The 16117-nt window shown below is 45.1% G+C and overlaps 1 protein-coding gene across 1 annotated transcript in view; it reads right to left on the bottom strand.

Annotated features, from left to right (window-relative positions):
- The window catches only part of Capn13 (calpain 13), a 60375-nt gene that overhangs the window by 10831 nt on the left and 33427 nt on the right, over positions 1 to 16117 (bottom strand). Inside the window, exons 8-14 of the mRNA XM_035447609.1 lie at positions 14130 to 14204; positions 12310 to 12455; positions 10263 to 10405; positions 6101 to 6112; positions 3688 to 3890; positions 2755 to 2791; positions 2292 to 2348 (exon numbers count right to left, since the gene is read on the bottom strand). Of these exons, the coding sequence (XP_035303500.1) occupies positions 2292 to 2348; positions 2755 to 2791; positions 3688 to 3890; positions 6101 to 6112; positions 10263 to 10405; positions 12310 to 12455; positions 14130 to 14204 (673 nt within the window). The remainder of the gene's footprint in view (positions 1 to 2291; positions 2349 to 2754; positions 2792 to 3687; positions 3891 to 6100; positions 6113 to 10262; positions 10406 to 12309; positions 12456 to 14129; positions 14205 to 16117) is intronic.

Below are 16117 nucleotides of genomic sequence, written 5' to 3'. Positions count from 1 at the left end.
GGCACTAACCTTTCCCTGAAGACAGGCACTGGGCAGCCTGGTAGCAGTGTCTTTGACGACAATTTTACAGGGAAGCATGGCTGCTGTACTTGGGGCAGCTGGCACTGGAGTAAGGTTTCTCAGCAGGTAGACTTGTAGAGTGGTATTCCATGGCTTAGAAGGTCCCTCCTTACAGACAACTGCCCTCACAGCCCCACACAGTCCCTTTCTCCTCTTAGGGTGGGTAGTAATGGCAGCCCTGAAAGCAGGAGCATCTCCAAAGCCTGTCATTGTAAGGCTCCACTCACAGTGAGAAGCAAAAGCCTCTAAGATGCCAGTGTCTCGTGCTGGTCCTCAGGCCTTTCTTCTAACTTCACATAGTTTGGAAATACCAGTAAAGTTGGCTTTAAGTACCAACATCAGCCAAGTTTTTCTTTCAAAGAATCTTGCATAGAAGTTACTATGCTAAGGAGGGACTTGCCTTCATGGAGTTGCCCATCAGCCAATAAGCTGAACAGAGCATGGAGCATGCCTGCTTCCTTCTCCATATTTCCCACCAGGACTCCACACTCTATTCCCCACCAGGAGCATTTGAGGAACTGATGGCAGGGATGGCAATGGTGGTTACTCAGAAGAGTTCACCAAGAATTGCATGCATGAACTATGGGACCCTCAAAGGTTGGGGCTGTGGTACTTCCAAAGCTTAGTGAAGTAGGTACTTGGGGCATATCCTGGGAGTTTGGAAAACGCTTGCCTATTGAATTCATAAAGGATGGTGGTTCAATTTGCTCTGTCTAATCAAGAACCCAAACACATGATTCCTTTCTGACAGGCAAGCCTGGCTATTACATCCCCACTACCATGGCTAACAAAGGCAACTAGTGACAATGAGTGGTGATAGATGACTGTATTAATAGAGCTAGTTACACCAATGTGAGATGCCTTTTGGGAAGACAGTAAGTGCATGAGAATGGTTTGCTTAAAAATGTCTTGGGCAGTCTCAACCTCTGAGCACAGTTTGCATGTTGTACAACATGCTGTCAGGATGCCTTGCTCAAGGATGCCTGCCTAAGAGGTGGCCTAGGCACAATACTGTATTGGTATCTTATTTTAATTCTGACCACTGTTCAATACCAGCAACAGTCACTCTAGGGTGAGCCCAACATTTGTCTGTCTCTTGGAAACGTCCTGATTAGGGAGTCTGTACCATCCTATCATTTGACAAATTACATTTTTATTTTAGAAGTCCAGGTGCATGGACCTGTGTGAAGATGCAGCACCTGCCCTGGAGAAGCTTGGTCTCAGGCATCCTAATCAGGTCCTGCTGGCCACCTCAGAGCAGCTAATCTAAGCTTGGGTGTCTGCTCCAGGGGAGCTAATCTGTCTTAATTCAAGCTGACAGAAGTGATTGAGTACCTGCTCCGGGCCAAGGACAGTGATCGGTACTCGGGGAGAAGGAATGCGTATGAAGCCATCTCTGCCTTTGGGAACTCAGTCAGGGGACAATGGTCTTCTGGGTCAGTCTGGTTTCAGTGAGAGCTGGTCTGAATCCTGGGCAAGTGCAGATGGGCTGTTCTTTGCAGCACTCACCCCTCATTCCAGCCACACTCTCATCTGCACCCACCCCCTTTTGCCTGTGGTCCATTCTGTGCCTGAGGTACCACTATGCCATTAGCCCTCTGAGTGCAGAAGCATGGGATGACAGCCCTCCTTCCTCAGCCTCTGCTTGGCTCACTGTACACAAAATCATCTATATTACTTTCCACTTCCCACACCGACACAGTTATTAATGGTAAAAGGCCCATCCCACGGAACCACTGGCAGCTCTTTTATCCTGAGGAGTCAAGGAGTTCTTTATAACAGTTTATTAAACCATTAGGAGAGCCCCACATGCACATAGGTGGCTTGGCAGGGAGAGAGCTGTTGGGGATTTCTGAAGCTGGCCAGCTCCCGGGAGGAACAACGCCAGGTTTGGTGGGGGTAGGGAGAGTGATGGCTGAGCCAGAGAAAGGAAGATTTCAAGGGGTGCTGCCAACTGCTTGTCTAAAGGCTCAAGCCACAATATATCCCTTATCCACAGCCCATAATTATCATCTCCTTTCCTAAGTTCTATATCCCAATGGATTCCACCCACATTGGGACATCTCTTGTCTCTAGAGCTTGGCAGCCAGAACATCTGGGGATGGTCCAGGGAGAGAAAGTGGCAGATATGATCAAGTCCTTTTCGTTCTATGCATTCTGACAAGCAACTTGAGATGTTTGTGTCCCTCCACCCCCAGATAAGGAAGGTTGATGGGTGTTAGGTAACATACCTGATCCACGTATCTGTAGAAAATGCTTTTTTGGGATCCATTATCTGAGAGACTTCCCTGGTTCAAAGGGAAAATAGTTATGTCAGACTTTTGGCCACTCATCCAGTACAGCCTTGTTTCGGCAAGAGTTGGCCTGATGAATGGTATAATTAGCCTCACCTGAATCTAAGATAGAAACTTTACCTGGTGGTTGTAGGGGTTGAGTGGGGGAAATCAAATTTGAAGGGGATTTGAAAACTAAAGTTTTTTGGAAGGAGGATACTTGAATCCAATCTGTTCTTGGGGGGCTGGTCTTCTCTTCTGCCCCACCCCTTAGAGCTACTAGATGCCTATCATAGCATTTCTGCTTTCCTTAGTCAGCAGCAAGGCCAGGAAAGACAAAGAAGCTCTTGTGTGTGGGGTCTAGTGTGTGTGGAGGTGTGATGTAGCTAACGAAGACAGCAAACAGGACCTGCACACCTACCTTAAGGGCTCTGAGGTTGAAACTGCTGCTCACATTCCTAGAAAACCAGGGGAAAAGTGTGACAAAAATGACCCACACTTTATTCCAAGGAGTCTATCTGTGGAGGGCACCCAAAGGCACCTAACATCTCCAGCAAGGGTGGGTAGAAGGCAGCATGGCAGTAGACATACAACAATCTCATGTACATTTGAAGTGGGCGTGGTCTGGTTTTCTAGCCACACTGTCTTGTTCATCCTGAGATGCACATAGACAGTGACTTCTACTGCCAGAATGCAGAAGACCTTTGGCTCATTCTCCATCTTGAATTGGCATTAGCTACCCTTACTCATTCATTGTAAAGACCTCTCTAACTATAGTAACTCCTGCCTCAGGCTCAAAGCGACAGGACTTGTTGATCCCAATTTTGACCCATAATTTAACATCCAAGACCCTGTAGAATGTTTGTCTGTTTGTCAGGTCTCTCTGTCCTTCTGGTCTACCCCATATTCTGGCCATGTTTCAGACAAGTGAATATAATACATGGTACGATCTTCCTATGCATATGACTGACAGTACTTCAAAAGCCATGGGCACTGCTATGTCCCTGCTTCTTCTCAGGCTCTTTCTTTCTATGTACATGGTCTTCTCTCGAAGTTACTAACATATGTTTATCTTCAAGGACCAGCCCAAGTGCCAGTTCCTCTGAGAAGCCCTTTCTAGCCCCTAAGGCCAGAAGCAGTCCTTCAACTCTGTCTTTTCATGCAGTTTTACATTATTCCTGGGGCCAAGCTGTAGGCTCATGGACTTTCTCATTCCCCACTGTAATCAGTGTTTCAAGAGCAAGATTCATATTGTGTCCTTAGCACACCATGCTCTGCATATGACACACAGAGCCCTCTGCATAAAGACACACTGGAATATAATAAAATACTCAGGACCCCAGGGCTTCTATACCTGTCTTTGTCTGGCATTTTGAGGAATATTCGGAGCAGGAACTCAACTTCTCTTCTGTGTGCTGAGGGAACCACTACATAGGTCCCGGGGCTCAGGTGGAAGGACTTCGTGAAGTTACACTTGGATACAAAGTCTATGCCCTGGGCAGCATTTCTAAATGGGGAGAAAAATGCAGGTGGCAGTCTTTCCTGGAACTTCTGGAACTAGAAGAAACAAGATTATTGTGAGAAAGACCTTTCTATACCTGAAACCCAGCACCAGGACAGGCTACAGCCTTCTAGACCCTTCTCTGCTCATTGACTAGCATTACAAGTCCTAGAAAAGGAGACAGTGGTGACTCAGATCCAAAATGAAACAAACAAAAAACCCCAAAAGTATCTTAACTACCAGGTGTGTCCTACCCTGTTGCCAGGGATGTGGCCTAACACATTTATAGATGATAAAATCATGTCACAATGTCAAAGGTTGGACGCGGCAGATTCCAGACACTACAGTGTATGCACCAAAATTTGACAGGTAATTTTATCTCACTAATCTAATAGCATCCCGGGGTTCTGGTTTTCTTTCTTATTTATGTGCAAAGAAGGCATGGGAATTAGTGGCAGTGTTCCAGTGTTGAATTCCTTCTGGGGTCCCCACAGCTAGTTCTCCTCTAAACCTTTAATCACATTCTCTGTGCTGCCACAGGACTGCAAGGTTGAATTTTCTTCTCTCCCTCTCTTTCATCTCTCTAGCAGAGCCTCGGGATTCCTTCTCATTGGAAGATAATGGGTCTCAATCATTTTCCTTTTATTTCAAATTTTCTTACAGATAAAACAATAAATATAGCGCAATTCCTATTACTAGATGTCACATACATATTATATAATAAAAACCCCTTACTAAACAAATTTTCCTACAACATGTGAGCATCGGGATTCCATTTAGAATGGTTATACAGCATGAAATGGTTATTGATGGGCTCTGCCTTGGGGGAAGAATAGGGGGAATGCAGAAGTTTCTATCAGGGGATAGGGATAAGGCTAGACAGGAGGTGGGCCACTGTCCCAGGTGGACAGCAGAGGGAAGGTGAAACCCCCAAAGTGGTTTTCCTACTCTCAACAGCAGCCCTTGTAGGTTTGGGAAGCTGGTTTTCTTAGGTCCTTTGACAGAAGTAATGAATGATAGGGCCAGTTCTTTTCTAAAAGGGCAGCTCTGCCCTCTGGCACCAGGTACTAATGTGTCTGCAGAGGTGTGTGAGCAGACTTCCTCCTACAAGCTAGGTTAGGATGGCCTTGCTCAGCTGCCTCCCTCTGCCCCATCATATTTTTGCAGCCCTGTTCAGAGCAGACTTGCTCGGAGGCAGTGAGAGGTGTGACTAGGGAGTGATAGGAGACCTTGGTGTAGTGTGCAGAGGAACCGCCTGCTTCATACAAATTCATGGCCAGCAAGGTACAGAGCTGGCCCTATTATCCTAGCTTTGGGGCTTGTACCCTTTTCTCACTCAAGTCCCCACTGTGTTCTGTGTTCTCCAGCTCAGGGAACTGGAACTCTGATCCGTTCCATTCACTTGAGAGCTTCCCTCAGGACCCTTCTAGGTGTTTTTCTATGGCTGGGGTACCAGGGACCAGAGGCATATTCTAAGCCCCAGCTTTGTGGCTGGGCTATGGCTAAGGGACAGACCTCTTTGCTGCCAACTTTCTATTTCTGAGTCTCCCTGATCTGAGAGATGCTACTCTAGACACTGTCTACTTCTTGGGACCTTGTAACAGCTTTGGGGTAGGGCAATGTTACCATTTGCAGGCTCTGGCCACATCTTGACCATAGTCCATACATTGTACCTCCCCCTTGGAGGCAGAGAAAAGTTACTGCAGAGTTCACAGTCTGTGTCTGTGGGATCAGGGTTGTCCCTTTTCATCCTTATAGACTTCAGATATTTTATCAATATGTGACCCAGTCTGGTTAATGAATAAAAATATATCCATTTGCTCAAGAGAAGAGGTAGAGGGTATGCCTTGAAGCTCTATGTAGCCAGCAAGCATCAGCTTGTATTAGAGGGGGACTAATTTAAGAGTCTGAAGGTCCTCCCTGGGTACCCCTTACTACTGCCCTCATCTTAAATGCATAGGAACTTACTGGACCAAGCTTCTCTATGGGAACCAAATGCTTCAGGATGCTTTCACAGTTACAGCTCCTCTTGGATGTTAAACAAAGAACACTAATAGGGTCCAATCCACATACCAAGATGATAAATCCTACCCTAGTTTGTTGACCTGTTTGGAGATGCTAAGCTGACAGCTCATTCAAGATGCAGTAAGAGCGGATTTGTGGACTTGGGGCATGTGGAGTTCCCAGTGTTGGAAGAGGCACAATAGTTTCCCAAGGGACAGCATCAGAAGTGTGGGAAGTCAATGAGGACAGCAGTGAGCCATACCTGGGAGTCTACCTGTGGGAGAGAGGAAAAGAGGCTTCAGAAAGATACAATGGAAAGACAACTGGGTCTCTCATCCTAGCTCAGGGCACATGCTACTTCTCGTGTGGCCAGCCTGTCTGCCATGTAGGGCATGTGTTAGGAATGGGGACAGAGTATTCATTTTGCTGAGTTGGAGAAAAGGAGACCTACACTGTTGAAGGGAGCAGCAAAGGGTTGGAAACTGAAGAAGAAAGAAGGTAGCCAGGAGGAGGCGGCCTGCTCTTTATATCTTAGAGCAAGATTTAGTTATTGTTCATAGTTATGATGGTAATATAGGAGGAAGGTGGAGGATACTAACAGGACCAGAGAGAACATGTAATCTCAGTCAAGGGCAGATTTCTCAAAGTCAAGAACAAATCGCTCAATCTGGATTTGAGAAGACAACTTTGATCTCCCCAAGTATAAACATGATAGGCATTTGTTCTGTGGCTATCCCCCTCCCCTTGTAGGGAATGTATGTTCACATATGGATGGGGGACACTTATGTTCTACTCTTACATTCCATCTGGTGGAAGGAAGCACCAAGACAGAGTTCTGGCTTTATGCTCCTCTACAATTTTCAAAGTCCTTCTGTGTGATATGCTGGCTATGTGTGATATTCTGGCTATCCAGCACAGTCCTTTGAACAGATGTTTGGGTCTTGCTCCATGTGTGAGGAAATGGAGGCTAGGAAGGCGAGAAGCAAAGAAGGGAAAAGGGCAAGCTGGGTTGCTTCCTTTGCAATGGTGTCTCACTTCCCATCAAGCACAGTCCTTTCCAGTTAGCCTGAGTTTTGATTACTTTCTACTGTGAGTTGCGGTTCTACACATGCAGACTAACCACTTTGTGGGTGAGATCAGACACATTTTAGCCATAGATGCTGGGAGGGAGGTGTCAAACCCTGGCTTGCAGGAAAACTTTTGGGGAGTAAGGATGAAATAGCATGTACTCTTGTCCCTTTTATCCGTCCTTTTTCCTGTCTGTTCACACGCCACTGGTATCCAGCTGATGTAAAACAGAGTAGTGTGCCCACTGCTGCTGGGGTGGGGGTGAGGGTGTCACAGGCTCACACTAAGCTTGGAATCCTATTTCAACTGTGTCAGCATTATAATCACTCTGCCCTAGGGACTCCCATAAGCCCAGATACTGGCAAACTCATTGTTTCTGGCTGGGATGCAAATAGAACCTAAGTATCTTTTTTTTTAAGATTAAAAAATGTATGGATCTGAGTGTTTGCCAGTATATACAGGTATGCACCAAGTGCATACCCAGTGCCCAAGAAGGAAGAAGGCATTGAAAACTCTGGAACTGTAGGTATAGATAGTTGTGAGCTACCATGTGGGTATTAGGAACCCAACCTAGGTCCTCTACAGGAGCAGCAGGCACTCTTAACTGCTGAGCCTTCTCTGCAGTCCCCCAAGCATCTTATGATGAGATCTAGACTTGCTATTGGCATGTAACTCAATCAGGATCCTGCCGAGGTCTAGGCAGCCTGAGGAAGTCTCTGGCCTGAGTGCAATTTTGGTAGTGTCAGCTGAGAGATAATGCATCTCTCACATACAAAGGAGAGAAGGGAGCTTTGGGAATTTTTAAAGATGGAGTTGGTTATCTCACGATGGCTTCTGAACCATAAGCATGTTTGCCCATTGGTTATGGATGGGATAATTTAGAAAACAAAGCTCAGAAGGCAGGTGGGAGTTGAACAAGATGGTTCCACATCTAGACATGATGTTACAAACTGGCCTATATGGCTACTTCTGGGCCAAGAGATTTGTTGTAAATTACACCTGCTTCTTCCTGCCTTTTTTTTTTGTTTAATTATTCAACAGTTGAGTATTGGCATGAACAGGCATGCGTGTATGGTGAGTTGGTTGGAATGGAGGTGGAAAGGATACCCAACTGGAAACACCCAGGTCACAGAAGATCTCCTTTTGCATCTAAGGCCTGGATATGGGGTATTTGGCTTTTTTAAAGCTACTGTAGTGAAAGCCTGCATGTTTCATCCCATTAAATTGGAGGCAGGTGTTGAATAGTTATTCCAATGACATCTGTCTATTATTGCATCCTTAGAAGATGTCCTTTGAAAGTCTTGGCAGGCCTGAGGAAACTTAAAAGTATTGTCTTAAATCCCAACAATCTTCTGTAGGAGCTCCAACTCTTGAAGAATTAAGTAAAAGGGGTGAGAATAAGCAAGAGTTCTGAACTATGTTGAGAGAGTGAAGCTCAACAGGCTTTCCTTCAAAGCTAGAATCTTTGTTTCCCTTGTTGCTCTGAGTACCATGAGAAAAGCAAGTATGTAAGCCCTGCTGAGAACCCCAAGCCTGGGCTATAGGTGCTGAGATCAAACTTTACCCATCACTCCCAATGGGAAAGAAGATTCTTCTTCTCTGAGCTCTGGATTTCATATCTATGAAAGTAGGGATATCCTTGGTTTTGAGACACTAAATGAGAACATGCTTGTGACTCTGCAGTGCCACATCCATGAGGCCTTCTCACTAGCAAGAGCCACAGCTGTGAGCTGGACAGTTCTCCATGAGCAGAGGAGGCAGGAAACTTGTCTGGTCATAAATGGGCTGAGGGCAATGTCTTTGAAATTTGCTTTTTCTCAGCTAGCAACTGGTGTTTGGGAGGCTAGTCCCATCTCTAGCCTAATGTGTCAATAGGCTTTTGAGCTCTGTGGTACCCATTAAAGGTGACAGGTGTGTGTGTGTGTGATTGTAGGATTGAAGGGCAATTGGTACCCAGTCTCAGCTTCACCATCAATTCTGGTATGTCATTTCATATCCTTGTGCACTTGTGTCTTCAACTCTAATGGGGTGGGAGGAATACTACTAACATCACAGAGATCCACAGTCTTACTGGTACAATGAGGCTGTGGGATGGATGATTTGAGAGTCACTCACTCTACTTTTGGAATGCCTTGAATTTCTTGGGAGATGAGACAGCAGAGCCATTAGATTTTCTTTTTCTTTCTAACTTTTTCTTTTAAACGAGTTCCTTAGTTATCTGTCTCGTGTGTGTGTGTGTGTGTGTGTGTGTGTGTGTGTGTGTGTGTGTGTGTGTGTGTGTGTGTGTGTGTGGTCATTGGTGGGACTGAGGGAGCTGGCTGGGAGTGCAGTGGAAAAGAGGAATCTGGGTTGAAGGAAAACCTGGCTTTTGATGTGCCGTCAAACAGCTTGAATGTCAACTACTGAGCTGTATCTGGCCTTTGGTGTAAACATAGGAGGAAAAAGATTTTACCTATTGGATTTAAATGTGTGTGTGTGTGTGTGTTTAATTTTAATGAATGATTTTCAAAAATGAAAATATAACCAGCCAGCCTCTGAGGAACTTGTTAAAATGCAAATCATTAGACACTGCACTAAGATTCCAATTCAGGGGGTCTGGGACTGGCTCAAGAATCTGCATAATCAGGGGCTGGAGAGATAGCTCAGAGGTTAAGAGCACTGACTGTTCTTCCAGTGGTCCTGAGTTCAATGCCCAGTAACCACTTGGTGGCTCACAACCATCCATTATGAGATCTGGTGCCCTCCTCTGGTGTGCAGATATACATGAAAGCAGAATGTTGTATAATAAATAAATAAATAAATAAATAAATAAATAAATAAATAAAATCTTTAAAAAAAATCCACATAATCATAGAAGCTTGTCTTAGACTTGAGCACCTCTTGAGACACAGACATAGTCTAAAACATACCTGGAAAAGTTGTATCACACAAGTGGCACAGGTAAGGGGTATATGTCATTTAAAACATGGTCAAGAGGCTAGAGGGATGGCTCAGGGTTGAGAAGAAATGCTGCTCTTACAGAGTTCTGTTCCCAGTATCTGCATAGTGCAGCTCACAACTGCCTGTAACTCTAGCTCTGGAAGAATCCAACCCTCTTCTGGACTCCATGGGCATCATCACTCACATGTGCACATAGCCACACATAGAAATAGACACGACAGAATAAAAATTTAATAAATAGTTAGGTCTGATTCTCCTTTAGTTTAAATCTTTCTTAAAATATTAGGGATGGATACATGAATGCTACAGAGCCTTTTGGCTTTTATTACTAAATCTTCCAGCCTGACCAGGGTCTCTATCCAGCTCCAAGTGTACCTAGTATCTACAAAGAGCAAGTCCCAAAACAGACTGCATACCTTGAACACCTGGAACTGTAATGGAAATATCTCCTCTTCTGTCTTCAAGCTTTGTGACATGATGGTGAAGGCCACAACAACATTGTTGCCATCAGTGGGCTCTTGGACACCAAAGAAATACTGAATATCCCTCCCATGTCCTCCTAGAAGAGAATAAGCCATTACTAGGACTCAGAAACACCCCTGGGCTCTCAGTGCAGTGCTTTATGGGATTGGGTTCTAAACTCTGTTTGGAAAGCTAAGGCCTGGGTCCACATAGCCACAGTCAGTAGTTGTGAAACAATTCTTTATATCCTGAGCTTCAGTTTCTTTCTCTTAAAAAACAGAGATGGGAGTAGTATCCCTACTTGAACGAAAATATCTCCTAAGCAATAAATTAAGCTCTCTCTCTCTCTCTCTCTCTCTCTCTCTCTCTCTCTCTCTCTCTCTCTCTCTCTCTGTGTGTGTGTGTGTGTGTGTGTGTGTGGGTGTGTGTAAACATTTATGGAGGTCAGAGGCCAACCTCAAGAACCATTTCTCATGTTCTGCCCACTGCTGTATGTATGTATGTATGTATGTATGTATTTAATTTTTGTGAGACAGGGTCTCCCAGTGGCCTAGGACTTTCCAGCAGGCTAGGCTGGCTGGTTAGTGAGCCCCAGGAACCTATCTGTCTTCACCTCCCCCCAGTACTAGGATTATAAGAGTCCACCATCATGGCCATCTCTAAGGGCTATTTATAAGTAAAATCTCCAAGTGTGCATGAACCTTTTCTTCTGGAAACAACCATTAGAGCCAAGCACTGGTGAAGATAGCAGAAACCAGGTGGTAAGATGGTCATCTACAGTGCTCTTATACCCAAGCATGCTTATCCAAGCCAGAGCAAGAGGGGGCTCTATGGAAACTATTAGATTCAAGTGCATGAAGCAGGGCAGGCCAGGCCAGTCAGGATATAGATAGGTGGATATTCTTCAGAATGCATGGGTCACCAGTGAGCTCTGGAAAATGAGTAGAGAGACATAGAAGATGGCCATGGTCATGGCCTTCATATGAGTACTGAACCAGATGCTGATCAAAATGCACTTAGCAGCATATAGCAGGTACTCAATTGCTGACTTCCTTCCTTCGCTTCCTTGTGAGGTATTACAAATGGCCTTGTAATTGTAAATGGCCTTGCTGTGTAAGTCTGGTTAGTTCACTAATGCACATTATATCCAGAGGAAAGGGCTTTTGTGGCATGGTCAGGTGGGCAGTGCTTTGGGAGATGAATAAGTAAGAATGACTCAGCAGTTGCATATAGTCTGCCCGTGGTCTACCTTAGAAGGCTCTCTGAGTAGAGTCATCAAAAGAGCCTGGAGATCAAAAATGAAGCACACCTTGAGGTCTGGGGGTTTTCAAGGAAACCTTTCTGGACAGGCAAGTGTAAACATGCATTTTCTCACAACAACACGCTTACAGCCTCCTTTCTGGAGGATGTACTGTGTCACTCAGACTCTACACCGCAGGAAGCAGTTTCAGTCATAGATGTCACAAACAGGGAACTTGATGGACAGTGAAAGGTCATGAGAGACGTTCCTGCCACTGCTAACTCATGAGCAGGACAAGACTATCCACCCTGTGTCTGGCTGGTGCTCTGTGGGCTCAAGGGTGCAAGCAGGGATTACTATTTATACCATTTACAGCCATGGAGGCTGAGGACAGAGAAAACAGTGATATTCCCAGGCACAAAACTAGTGTGTGGAAATGATGATGGTTAAACCAGGCTCTGAATTCCTTTTCCATGCTCTTTTTACAGCCCTTCCTCCTGTCTTGGGTGTTTACTGGAGAGCAGAGAGCCAGCTCTCCACCCTGTGCTAAGTAGCAGGACCTGTAGGGTGTGGAAGCCAGGAGAGGTGATTACCCTGTCTACTCCCACTAGCAGCCACTGTGCTTGGAAAAGTGTTAGTTGTTCCTTGAAGCTAACTCTTTTGCTTTCTTCATCGGGCTAGTGGTCTTGCCTGACGAAAGAGTCAGAGAGAAGTCAGGGCAGAGCTAGGGCTGACAGCTACTGGTCTAGCAGAATGACCACCTGCCATGTTTCCTGAGATCACTTGGTTCTTGAACATCATTTGGCGCCATCTTTCATTGGGTGTGACTCCATGATCCAGGGTGACCGGGATCTGGTTACAGATGAACAGGCTCGAGAAGTTCTCCTGGAAATCTTGACATGACATCCTGTGGAAAACACACAGCCCAAGTCACCTCTGGCTGCGTCCCCAGGTTCAGCTTCCTACCACATCACTGCACTTCTCCAGTCAGCAGAAGTGCCCAACGTTGCCATAGGCCTACCCAGAGACCAAAGTCTGTATCTGGCACATTCAGTGTCATATGCTCCTGCCTCGAGACTCTCCTCTCCCACGCTTGACAGGGCACTGGAAAATACAAGTCTGGGTATTATGTCACCTGGCAAAACCACTTACTCAACCCAATAATCCAACTGAGTCCTTTTAGGGTCAGTGGGACAAAGGCCAGGCTCTCTCCACTTGGTCCTTTACACTGTCAGCAATCTTGCCTTTCCTAATTGTAAACCCATTGCCAATGTCTTTAAGAAAACACATGGATGTCACAGTGAAACCCTGGCCTTGTGCCAGGATTAAAATAGAGATATTGGGGAAGATTTGCCCTTCCAATTGACACTTGCCTCTCTGACTCTTAGTAACTTAGATCCTGGCTTTCTTTATTATTTCACACATGATCTATTTCTTCTTTTTTAATTATTTAAATTTGTTCAGTCTATTTTGACTATGTTCTTAACTCTTCTACAACTCCTCCCCACTGCCCTACCCACCCAACATCATATCCTTTATCATTCTCAAAAAAGAACAAGACAAAAAAATGAAAATCAAAAAAGACAAACTAAAAAACAAACAAATCCCCAAAGAAACACACCAAAAACTAGAGTCTGTTGGTTTACTACTTCTTGGCTTGGGGTCTGCCCTAGGGGTAAGGTTGATATGCCCAGTGACACTCCACTGTAGAAAATAGACATTCCCTTTCCTGGCAGGTATTAATTGCAAAGGGCTCCTTGGTTAAGGCTGGGACTTTGTGTCCACTTCCTCTTCTCGGTGTTGGGATTTTTGTTTAGCTCAAAACCTGTGAGTTTGAACCTGCGTAGGTCTGTGTATTCTGTCTTAGCTATGCTTTCCCAAGTTCATTTCCTTTCTTCTGTTATCTAGGGAGCATGTGAGGTCCCAGCAAAGCATATTCTAGAGATTTGTCCTGATGTTTCTCTCCATTTTCATGTACACATGTTACATCTCACCAAAATACAAAATAAGTGAATGAATGTGCCAGATACAGACTTTTGTCTTTGGGTAAGCCTATGGCAAGTCAACACATGGGCACTAAGTAAACCAGAGAACCCTCCAAGAAATGGCCATCTTCTCTAATATGTGCACATAAGGCATGACATGTGTTTTCAAGGTATGGAGTATTGAATAGCCACTAGCTAAGGACAGTGATATCCCACCCAGAGCCAGGCTAGAAGATGCACCCCCAGTTACTTTTCTGGGAGAGTCTTGTCAAAGCAAACTGGAGTGCTAAGTCCCTACCTGAAGGAAATCAGAGGTGACAATCATGCCTCCAAACTCAAACCTCTGAGAAACTACCTTTAGGCATCAAAATGTCCAGGAGATCCCATGTCTCATCTCCAAAATAACCTTCCCACCAAGGAGAGGGGAAACAGCCATTTGTCATTCAAAGCTGTTGTGCCTTGGTACAGAAAATAGGCTCCCTCTAAGGAGGTCTTTGCAACACCAATTCCCATCCTCACAAAAGTTTAAGGGAAGCAGTTGGGATGGAGGGCTTGGGAAATGAATACTTCAAACATCATTAGAGAAGGATAAATACCAAAACTCGCCATCATCCTTGTTCTCATACAGTTGGCTTTTCCGTGGGTCATGGGTTTCTTCCCACTCCTGGGACCTGAGTATGGAGAGAAAGACCAGAGTGAGACCTCTCCCACATCACTGCAAAAGGCCCATGGTGACCTCAAATCACCTGCCCACTTTTGTTAAACTCTAGATGTCACAAATGAGAGAGAATACCAGACATCTATCCTTGAAGATCTGGCTTTTCCCACTCAATGTGATAGTCTCTAGTTCTGTCCATTTTCTTGCTAATAGCATGGTTTTCGTCTTCTTTATGATTGAATAAAACTCTGTTGTATATATACTACACTTTGTTTACCAATGTATCGACTGGTGGCTGCCTAGGCCAACTCCATAAATTAACAATGGGAAAGGGGAGGGAGGACATGAGAGGGTAATAAAGTGGAAGAAATGATCAAAATACATCTTATACATGTATAAAGATGCCATAATTTATATAATTAATGCACACTAATAAAAACTACCTCCTATCTTCAACCACATTTTACTTACTCCTATTACCAGGCTTGAACACAAGAGCCTTTTGCTGTGTCTACTTCTTGACAGTCACCAAATATTATTCATTTATTGAGTCTACCTCCTAGGCTTATCTCACAGATGCTCTGGTCCCACTCTTCTTTCTGTTACCCTGCTTCAGCCTACTCTTTTCCTCCCTCATGGACATGCAGTTGTTCTCCCTGAACATAGTCCTGCCCACTTTGCTAGCCATTCTCCACACTGCCACTGAAACGAGCCCTCCAAAGAGGGAGCTTGATCATGTCACATCCAAGCTTAAAACATGCTGGTGGCATCCAGTTGCTGCCAAGGCAAAGTTCCAACTCTTTAAGAAAACCATGGCCTCTGCCAGCCAACTTCTCCAGGTTTAACTGGGCTGCTCCTGTCCAACCCCCACCTGTGAATATCCTGTTCCACAATCATGAATATCTTCATTTCCTTAAAGAGGGTTACCCCTGTGCCCGCCCACATGCACCTCTAGGCTTCCATCACAATGCTCAAGCATTGGGAACACTCTTATCAATACTGATACGTCTTTTCACCTAATGGATACTCTGTGTGAGAAGCCTGGCTAGAGCTCACTTGCTTCATACTGAGACCTGGCCCTTCCTTTGGTCTCCCAATCACCTAGTCCTCTGTGTAGCTATTGTTCCATTGCTTTTTATTTCTTCCTCTTTTTAGACCCCAGGTGCCCAGAGAGCAGTGGCCTTGCTTTTCACCATACCATCACTGGCATCTAACACACACCATGACATGTCCTCCATGCAATGACTTTCTCTCTCTCTCTCTTTTTTTTTTTCTTAGTTAACTAAACTACAGAGGTGATGTGTTCCAGAAGCAATTTCTGGGGCATGATGGGAAACAGACCCTTCCAGGCAAAAGGCAACAGCTGTTCCTCCTTCAGCTTGTGCCTCAAAGTAGAAGCAAGCTCCATAGGCTACAGGCCCCAGAGGCATAACAGTTTAATGAGATCTTTCCCATAGAGAATCCTGTATTGGGAACCCGGGTCACCTCTATGTCAGGACAGCAAGGCAGAGACCACCACCCAAGCTTCCAGCTGCTGGCTGAAGCAGTCAGATGTGTTATTGTAAAATGGCAATTTTATAATTAAGCGATAATTACATTTTCTGCAGTGTGTAAGGGAAAATAAATGTAGTGTAAATCAATACGCTATTGATTCATGCAAGTTTGCCTTTAAGTGTGTGCGACTGAAATTTCAATTATGGCTGAGATTAGACCATCCGGCTCTCACCATCCGTCTCCATTCCTAAGGAGTAGGGAAGAAATCGACCACCTGCATAGAGACAGTGATTATGCGGTCCCCACCACTTCCTTCCAGCCTGGTTCTGGCAAGAGGGGGCTGACAGTCAGCTAAGGGACTTGATCCCACAGGGTGGATACTGCTCCTGTTTAGGGGCTCCATCCATGTTCATTCCTGTAGGGGTCTGAATC

This window comes from Cricetulus griseus, chromosome 7 (assembly GCF_003668045.3).
Source record: "Cricetulus griseus strain 17A/GY chromosome 7, alternate assembly CriGri-PICRH-1.0, whole genome shotgun sequence".
In the NCBI taxonomy this organism is placed as follows: Eukaryota; Metazoa; Chordata; class Mammalia; order Rodentia; family Cricetidae; genus Cricetulus; species Cricetulus griseus.
The sequence above is the reverse complement of the archived record's forward strand: the minus strand, read 5'-3'. Positions and strand labels throughout refer to the sequence as shown.